The sequence below is a fragment of the Neolamprologus multifasciatus genome, chromosome 20 (assembly GCF_963576455.1).
Source record: "Neolamprologus multifasciatus chromosome 20, fNeoMul1.2, whole genome shotgun sequence".
NCBI classification, from domain to species: domain Eukaryota; kingdom Metazoa; phylum Chordata; class Actinopteri; order Cichliformes; family Cichlidae; genus Neolamprologus; species Neolamprologus multifasciatus.
The window spans coordinates 23,107,761-23,118,081 of record NC_140458.1 but is presented as its reverse complement, the minus strand read 5'-3'; the positions used below and the strand labels follow the sequence as shown (position 1 = coordinate 23,118,081).

The 10,321-nt window shown below is 40.8% G+C and overlaps 1 protein-coding gene across 1 annotated transcript; it reads right to left on the bottom strand.

Moving 5' to 3' along the window:
* Window positions 1-5,273: 5,273 nt before the first annotated feature.
* LOC146494950 (E3 SUMO-protein ligase ZBED1-like) lies at window positions 5,274-7,537 on the bottom strand. Its single transcript, XM_085145160.1, has 2 exons — window positions 6,611-7,537; window positions 5,274-6,364 (listed from the first exon to the last, which is right to left on the bottom strand). The coding sequence occupies exons 1-2, from the start codon at window positions 6,835-6,837 to the stop codon at window positions 5,686-5,688; spliced, it is 906 nt and encodes a 301-aa protein (XP_085001286.1). The 5' UTR covers window positions 6,838-7,537; the 3' UTR covers window positions 5,274-5,685.
* Between the last annotated feature and the right edge of the window lie 2,784 nt (window positions 7,538-10,321).

Genomic DNA, 10,321 nt, shown 5'->3' with positions numbered 1-10,321 from the left:
GCAAGTAGGCTAGTCATACTTAATACTTATGCATCTCCTACTACCTCAACTTTTATCTCTTGTACTCATTTTCTTCTCGTGAGTTTAAACAGGTCAGTGAAGTTCTCTCAATTCTACTTCTCTATGCATCCACCAGAGCATTAAATATTAAAAAATTACTTAAAAAATAAAGACTCCCCTTAAAATATGAAAAAAAACCTATCCTAACTTTTGTTCTTGCCTAACTCTGTCACTCATTATGAGTTGAGAAGAGTTATCAAGGTGTCTGTACTTCCACACATTACAATAGATGGAATGGATAATGTATAATGAGGAAAACTGAATAAAAGCACTGCAAGCATGGCTCAGTCACATGATTTCTTTTCCACTGACCCCACACACCTCCCACATTTACCCTGCCATCTTACCATACCCATTACTAGACCCTGAAAAGTATGTGTTGTATCTTAATTTGTGGTCATTTGATTGAACATCAAAATGGTTACAGTTAGTAATCGAGCACTGGTGAAGAGTGAGTCAAAAAATGTGCATATTTAGGAGTTAGAAACTTGTCTTTTTCTTAGTATTTTCAGTGGCTGACCGATAAAACTACAAAACAAAGATGCACGCTGTGATAAATGCTTCTTTTGTTGTACGGATAAATTAACTGGTATTCCTTCATTTCTGGGAAACGGTGCAGTGTTGTGTTTAGGCTTCAAAGTGAACTCAATGTGTATCCAAAATAATCATCGCCCTGATCCTGCAGGGCTGTTGGCCCCTGTTGGAAAGATCAAAGGTGTTAAATAACTCATCCTGCTACCCTTGTCAATGAGTTTATTAGTCCATGCCACTGAGATGTCTCCTTCATTAGCCTCAGTAAAATGTCAATCACAGGGTGTGAATGTGCGAATGTGCGTCTCTGCTAATCAGACACATCTGTGAAGTCTCTAAAGCGCTGGGATTGATCAGTCACCGAGCATCAGACATCAGATGAGCATTAATGATGAAGAGGGAGTGGAGCGGCCCTCAAATCATGCATTAGTTAGTGGACAGGAAAGTGTGTTGTGCTGGTGTGAGAGAGGGAGGTCGGTGGAAAGAGGCAAAGTTAGTGTGCTCACTTGTTTGCAGGTATGCATGGACTTAATGTTTTAGTTGTTACTGTACAGTCGGTGTGGCTTTGATCTTTTTATGCTTCACGTAGCAGTGCAGCTGCAGTCCTTACTGAGTGTGCTGCTCTCCGTGACCTCTGTCTCACCTCTAAAAATCTAGAATCAAGTCATGAAATTACAAGGAAATCAAACTTTGTCCGTGTTCATTGTTCTTGCTAGTTTGACCAGAGAAAGTCAAAGTAATAAAACTACTTTTATGGAGAGAAAGTCAGATTTAACATCAAAATGAGAGCGAGAGGACAAAGACTGTTTGATTTGGTTTGATTTTAATTACAATGAAGAATAGAAATAGGACTATTATTGCTATGATGGGACAATAAAAAATAACGTATTATACATGTAAAGGAAAATTAAAAGAGGTGTTGAATAAATGTGCCCTATCTCACAATCAAGTCTGGAACCAACAGTGACCCTTAGAGGCTGCAGTGTTCCTTTGTCCCAACAATATAACTGCTGAATTTTTTCTATGGAAGATTATTAATACAGAAGGATTATCGGTTTACCTTTTTAAAATTTCAGATATCTTGTGTGGAAAGTTGGTCATAGAAGAACGCCTTTCATAAACTGTGAAAACATATAATTCATGCGTCATGGTCCAATCCATCCATCCAGTTTGAGGGTCATACAAGGACTAGAACCTATTCCAGCTGTCATGTGGCAAAGCAGAGGAGAGGGGGGTACTCTGCACAAGAGACAATTGATGCTCTCCAATTTAGAGTGCCTAATTAACCTAACCCACTCACACCTTTGGACTGTCAAGCCAGAGTACCTAGAGAAAACAAAGGACCTTCTTGCAATGAGGAAACCATACAAACCTCCACACCCCTGTGCCATGGGCAGCCAGAAAAGGTAATGAGGGTTCGTACAATCCAGGGAGCCCAGAATTCATCCTATGTGATGTAACTCCCCAAACTGAACTTTTGGTCCATAGATATGTTATCTTGACTCACCAGCTAACTGTTAAGGGTATAAAGATATACTCCATGAATAACCGTCAGTTATCAGTTCATCATATTTAGCTATTTCATTTAATTAATTTCAGAATCAAAATGCCTTTAGCAAACAAGCACAGACGCATCTTTGGAGGCTAAATGTGATCCATATTCAGATACAGTGCAGTGGTTGTAGACCTTTTCTGACAACCACAGTGTCCAAGTCCAATGACAAATATGATTTATGATGCAGAAAAAAGTTAGAAGTAAGCTAAGTAGCCAATTGACAATTTGGTTACTCAGAGTAAGAAGAAGACTTACTTTAGTTCACTTTTTTAACCAAGAAAGATTTTTTTCTATGTGATTTGGGGAGATGCAATGTACAGCTCCACCTAATCCTATCAAGCAGAGCCTTTGCTTTCTCATTATTCCTGCACCAACTTATATCATGGTTACTTTCACACCGATGTTCTGCAAGTGGCAGATAAGAGAGGAAGAGAGGCAAAAATCTTGTAATGTGAGCCATACTCCCAGACCATGTGTGACCCTCTGTAGTTCTACTGTTCAGTGTCTTCAACAGTAAGAGGACAAGAGCCAAAGTGAGTCATTTGGAATAAATGAAACAAAGTGAGTAGGCGATTAAAACACTCAGCATTCAGTATGTAGGCGACTGTCCCTTAATGTTTTGCATGATGCAATAGTGGGACTAAAAGGTGTGTACTGGCTTTAACACAAACACAAATAGATATGGATATGCAAAAGGATGTATAGCAAAGAGCAACATCACCACTGCCAAATGCAGTTCATTGTACTGATCACATTGTTGTAGTACAGCACTGTACTGGAAATCTCACTAACCATATTATATATTTACTGATGAAAGAGATTTTTTTTTCTTGTGGTTGTGTTTAAGTGTATCTTTATCTGTAGACACCATAGACATGCAAACTTGTGAGTTTGAAAATATATACATGGATAAAACAGACACACACAGCAATTTTTGGACAACTCCTTAGTTCTTCTCACAGCTTTAACAGAGTTTCTGGTAATGATGGAAAAATCCAGCCTTTAACACTTCGACTCTGCTGCTTTTCTGCTGAACCTTGCATTTTTTGAGTTAGACTGAACTGTGCAGGCATTATTTTCAATTAAATATAATATCAGGAATGAGAAGAACTTTAATAACCCCAACAGGGGAAATGTTTTTCCAGTATAAATTGAATATATAAAAAATGTTTTTAAAAAGGTTAATGTATTCTGCAGAAAAAAATGTAACCAGATGGCGGTGGAACATGCTAATGCCAGAGTTGAGTTAATAACGTCTTGCTCATCTTTATTGCACATATATTTGTATATGTATTACAAATTCCCCACTCAGCCTGTGGGGTGGTCTTTATCCTTCAAGCTCTGTTTAGTTGTTTCTAGAACTACGGTGTTATATATATCCAGACCAGGGCATCTGTATCCAGTAAGGGTCCCTAGACTAGCCCGTGCCAATGCTAACAAGCTTACCTCAAATATGCGCGAGAGAGACACCCGAATTAACAAGGTCCACGTCGGGTGTTCAGGAACCAGGACACACTGATGAGAAGTGGGCTACTGAAACAACAAGGCATAAGTGGGCAGAGATGAGATGAGAACAGTGCGCCGTTGGAATGCTACTATGCAGAAACCCCAGTGGAAGGGGTTACAGGAAGAGGATGTGGAACCTATGGAATCTTCGAAACCCAACATCCAGACTGACGGTAAAACATTTTGTGGCTCAGTGTTCCAAAATTTGGAAAAAGGAACTGCTATCACAACTGGAGTTTGATGAGATACAACACAAATGCTACGGCAAAGGGGAGCCAGGACGTCCGGTCAAGGGGGAGATATCATCCACATGGGAGCTCCTGTTAGGCATCATAGCAGCCAGGGTGAACAGGCACATGGCTCAATACATGAGTGGGGCACAGAACGGAACTGGCAGGAATATCAGAGGAGTGAAATACCAGCTCCTGGTAGATTGAGCAGTTTCCTAAGACTGTAAGACCAGACTGACCGACCTGTGCACCACCTAAATTGACTATGACTCAATCATATGGACCCTGGAAGGCCTAGAACTGTACAAGATCAACAGGACCCTAAGAGCCTTCATCAAGAGCTGTGAATAATGTGTGGAACAACACTAGAGGCTAACTTCAAGCCAATGGCACTTGTGACCATCAAGTGTGGGATCTACCAAGGAGATGCCCTGTCCTCACTGCTCTTCTACACAAGCCAGAGTCTTTGTTACATGAGTATGAGCCAGTGGGTCCAGGACCACATGAGCATGATGGTCTCCAGTGCAGCCACAGCCCAGGGTCTTCTTTGTCGGTGGCCTTCAATCCAATCCCCAGAGGGGCTCAGACTTCTTTCTTTTCTCTCTGCATCCTGAGAAGCGCCATCCTTGCCACCAGGATCCAGTTCCTGTTGACCACCAGGTCAGCGTCCTGGCCTTCTTTGCTGGTCCCCCCATTTACCCTCCTGACCAGCTTAGTTCATGCCATGATCCCCTGAACTGCTCTTCTGTTGTGGTTTTTGGACTTTTCCTTCCTGTTTTCGTTTTCTGGTTTTGGTTGGCTTCATGGACATCTATTGTTGGAGTGGTGGGCTTGTAACAAGGGATGCTCCTCAAGCTCCTCAATGTGATTTCCTTTGCAAAATGAGCATGATATTGAACTGAATGAACTCATCAAGAAGGCTATTATTGAGTCCATCACCAACTCAATAAGGTATAAATATTAAAACACAGTCGATAAACTCAACGACATGCAAAGAAAATTGTATGATGATGTGGAGGCATCTCACTGATTTGGTAAACCAAATAAGGATGTTGAAAGCGGAAGAGATTAGTGATATAAGTGATAACAGACCAAAAAAAGCCCTAACATAGAAGTGCAGCGCTCTAAAACTGATGGATCAAACCCCCCAAATAACACAGACAAACCAAATGGAATTATAGTCAAATTTGCTCAATATAACACCGGGGAGCAAAGAAATTATTCAAGAGAACAATAGCAAAGATACACATTCTGGAAAAGTTAAACACTAAAAGAATGAAACTGGACGAACCACACAAAAATACAAAAATACAAGGACAAGCTTGCAGATAGCTGTTAACAAATTCAACTCAACAACACGTTAACAACAAACTGAAACTTCATCACCTGTCTGCAGTAGTGATGGTAAATTCGATTCCTTTTAGTGAATCGAGTTTGAATGAGTCACTCACCAAAATGAATCGGGTGTTTTGAGTCATTTGAGTCACTGAGTCAGTTGCTAGGAGAGTGCAAAAAATGTACATTTTCATGCAAACTTAATTTGTTTCTCTTTTCATGTAAACCCTATTGCTAAGATGAGTGATTGAAAAAGAAAAAAACAACTCTTTTATAGAGCAAAAAAGAGCAAAAAATAAAGATTTGTAAAGGGAACATTTATTTTTATTTCAATAGAATATCAATGAAATTTCTGACAGATAGAAAATGAAATGTGAATCAACAAAATCAAAATCAAAAATAAAAATAAATAAAATTCACAGATTAATGTGTTCAAAAGTACTAGTCCACTTCAAAATTAATTGTCCCTTACAGATTGGCATTGAGGAAAATAAGCTCCCGAACTTTTCCAGGGCTGAGACGGTTCCTCCTGTCTGTAATTATTTGTCCTGCCTTTGAAAAGATCCGCTCTGATGGAACGGAAGTTGCCACTATGCAGAGTCTCGTCTTCATAATATCGCAGTTTTTTTTGAAGACAGTGGCACGGGACTTCCACCACTCCAGGGGGTCAGATGTTCGGGGTAGGAGTGGCTCTGACAGGAATCCTTTAATCTCCAGCATTGCCTCTGTGAAGGGGTTTTGGACTCCTGGCCTCAGTGATGCAACCCGCTCCTCAAAATCGGCCCAAATCACAGGCACTGTCTCAGTGGAAGTACTGGCCTGTGGGACACCCTCTCCTTCCTCTGTGCTGGGTGTTGCCAGTGGCAGTGGTCTTAAGGACCTCGATGCAGCTCCCACAACTCTTATTACAGCATCTTCTGCATGTCTATCATGTAAAAACGCATGCTTCTTGAACCTGGGATCCAAAAGTGTAGCATCTGCAAGCAGGCTCACTTGTTCGATCCCCCCCAGCCGTTTGACAATTTCTGTCATGAGGATGTCTACCATGTTGCGGATTGGCTGATAGATGGAAGGACTTCTCTGTCTGTGTGCAGTAACCCTCTGCAGCCCTCTTGCCATTAAAATGGCTTTTGATCCAGTAACAAACCTGTTGAGGAGAAATAAAGGAAAGACTATAGTTCCATGCGTTTTAATGCAGTTACAGCCCCTGCAGTGCAGTGCATTAAGCATACATTGTCATATAAAACCATTTTACAGTTTACATTTAATTATAAGCTGTTGTAAGAAACATCTTAAATGCTATTATCTGGGAAATAATTGAAAAATGTGTTTAGGCAAATGTAATGACACAACATGAAATATATACATGTATTATGACACTATTTTAACATACCTTTCGGCACTCAGTTCCACAGTCACTTCCTCAAAAGGCTGCAGGACCTCACAGGTTTCCTTGACCATCTCCCACTCTTCAAGTGACAGGGTTTGCAGCTGTGGATTTACCAAGGCCAGGGTGGAAATGAGGGGATCCTTCACTTCTGCAATCCGCTTCAGCATGTAATAAGTGGAATTCCACCTGGTTGGCACATCTTGCTTCAGTCGTAGTTCGGGCTGTCCCATCTGCTGCTGTGTCTCTCTCAGTTTAGCAGAAGCCACTGTGCTGCGGCGTGTATATTCAGTTATTGCTTTTACCTTTCTAATAATTTCTTGAATTGAGACTGCTGGATTCCCTTTCTGACAATTAAATTCAAAATGTGTGCAAAACAATTTAGATGGTTCCAGTGCAGAATGTCACCCACAGCCTTCTTGACATTGGCTGCACTATCACTTACACATGCAACTATCTTTTCCATAATGGCCCATTCAGTTGCAATCCTTTCCAGCTCTCTAGCCAGGTTTTCAGATGTATGGTTGTCTTTTAATTCAAAACAGTACAACAAGTTTGACTGCAGCTTAAACTTGGTCACATAGTGGCATGTAACAGACATGTAACTTGTTGATGTGCTGGAGGTCCAGCAGTCAGTTGTTAAGCACACAGCAGGTGCTGTCTTGATTTTTTCCTGAACATCAGCTCTTATCTTCTGAAACAAATCGGGCATCAGCTGTCTGGATACTGTACTTCTACTGGGAAGAACATATGAAGGATCAAGTGCCTTGGTGAATTCCCTAAATCCTCTGTCATCAACGATTGAAAAGGGCTGAAAATCTTGGGCAATCATTTTAACCAGAGCCTGGTCAACCTTGCTCTGCTGAAGTGGCATCATGGGCCTTGACACAAATGCTCCCATGTAAGACTGCCTCTGTTTTCTTTTTGCTGATTGTTGTCCTTGCTCTGCTGTGTGTGTGCTTGTATTTACATGCTGAGTACTTGTTGATGTGCTGCTGGAATAAACAGGTGATGTGACCGCTGTTGACAATGCTGCTGTTGAAGATTGTTGCTCCTGCTGCTGGCCGCTAGGTTGTCCGATGGTAGTAGCTGGGTTTTGACTGTGCTGTGGGGTGCTTGCTACTGAGATGTCTTCTCATATTTGATGTACTTCCCCCTCGAAAAGACAAAACTGTCTTGCAAATGTTGCATTGTGCATGTGTTGCACTTTTCATTTCAAAATGCATCCAAATATCGCTTCTTCAACAACTATCCATTTTTCCTCGTATCATTAACTCGCACTGCCGGCAAACAACAGCGTAGTACCGCCCCCTTGCCCCATACATGTGGAAAAAAACACAAACACCTTTAGAATTTTCTTTTTTTTATTATTAGTATTTTCCTCTAATGTGTCACATATATATTTTCTTATCTAAATAATTTAGTGAAATAGCGAATTTCTAATTATTTAACTTACATTATTGCAGCAGCAGAATGCGAGTCTGAGCATTTTTATTTTTTTAATAGTGGTGGAACTGAGTTCATATATTTTTTCCTTAAGTCTGCTTATAATCTTTTCAAAAAAACAAAGTGTAGACTGAATGTTATACTGCGTTAGTCAGACTATCGGACTTCCAAGGTAACACGCTCTGGGTTTCAACCATTGACTGTAGAAAACATGGACGACGCGACCCCGCCTCCTACCATTGTGCAAAAATGAAGCCAAAATACCTCGCTTGTGGAGGCTGCCATCTTGCAAATTTGGAGCCAGAGTCTGCGCAGTAGTGACTTGAGGTGGAGTGACTGTGTAACGCTCCCGCCCACACACCCGCTGGACGTGACCGCAAACACTCCCCCCTACACTTTTTACGTAGCCCGGCTGCTGGAGCTTTTTTGCTGGTTTACCGTGACTGACGACTCATTTAATTAAGGTAAATACAACCATATCACTGTTATAAAAAAGACACACAGCTTATCATCTTATAGTTCTAAAATCACTCTGTTGTTAATTCGTTAGTTAGATTAGCCGCTAGCATACGCACTGTGTTGGAGGCTTGTTGCTAGCTAGTTAGCGATGCTACACACCTGCTACTCTTAATAGTCTTCAACACTTATGTTTTTTTTTATCCATTTTTAGACAGCGATGAGATCAGCTGCACACTCTACAGAGGCCCAGAGTTACTGTTAATATCAAAATATAATGCTGTCCTTTGAGATTTTAACATAAGACTGAGTGTAATGGATCTAAAACTGTTTGAATCTTCAGAGCCTGGTAACATGGAGACTTTAAAAACATCAGCAGAACGTTTCAGTAGTGTAGTCTAATTTGTTCTTTTCATTTAATAATAGAGTCCATATTATATCAACAGCTACATTCACCCTGGAGAGAAACTAGTGAGGGAGACCATCAGGACCAAGCTGGGTTTCCTGGGTCCAGAGGTTTGGAGAAACTTCTTCCCTTTCTTTCATCACAGCTGTCCTGTGCCATAAGTTCTGTTGACCCGCTGTAAGAGGCATCATTTAAGAAACACCAGGAGGACTGAAGCTCATTGCATTGATCAAGCAGGACTCATGATCTTCACCAGCAGCTCCCTCACAGGGAAATCTTCAGCACTCCTCCATAGGCCCGCCCCAGGAGATGGATAAACCCAGCATTTCATCAACACTGTGATGAGACCTTTGGTTTGTGTAATGTTATAAATACTCAGATACTCCACAGAGGCTCCGGACTTTTACATAAAGATATTACATTCAGTCCTGTAGAAAGTTATATATTTAAAAATATGTGATCCTCTCTGGTTACTCTGGTATGAATAACTCTGAATCACTTTATGGTAAATAACACACTATGTGTAAAAAAACTGTGACAAAATTCCAGATGACAAGTTTGTAGTTCACCATACAAGTGACGACCTTTGACCTTTATCAGGTTTTATTTATTTGTGTTAGAAAAAATCTCATATGCTCTTCATGCATCAAGTGTTTAAAACGGAAGCTATGCAGGTCTGAGATCAGCAGCTCTCTGAAACACCAAACTGAGGTCTTGTTAATGCTGATATATAGTGACACAGTTACATGAGTGATTAATCCTTTTGTTTTTTTGTCTTTAACTTTATCAATAAAACAGCTGCAGCTTTCACTGACAGCATGTGTGGTACTTTAACCTTTGTATTGTTTTCATCAGTTCATTTTGCAGTTAACATGTGAACATGTTGGATGATCTGTCTGCTGTCACTGGGTGGTGCTGAGGTCTGAATCTGAGGGCAGCTCCTGTAATCACAAAGACAACAGAACCATCAAACTCAGATATAAATTTTATCCCTCAATATTGAAATAAAGCTGATTCTTCTGTCCTCACACACTCAAGATATGAAGTTCTTCTCTTACATTTTTTTCAGTATTACAGTACACTACAGTACTTTAATTCATAGTTACTGATTAACAGTGTTGGGACTAACGCGTTATTAAGTAACGCGTTACAGTAACTACGTTATTATTGTGGTAACGAGCACGGTAACTACTTACTATGCCAAAATCAGGAACGCGTTAGTCGTTACTGGGATTTAGATAGGCTCGTTACTCGTTACTTCGTGTGGTGGCATCGCGGAGCTTCCACAGATTCTGTAACATTAGCAAGTGGTGGAGGCAGCAGGTGGATGAGGGAAAGGGGAGGCAGGAGGAATAGAGACCCGAGGCAGCCGCCGGTCCAAGTGTGAACTGAACTTCAGGTAAGAAGTT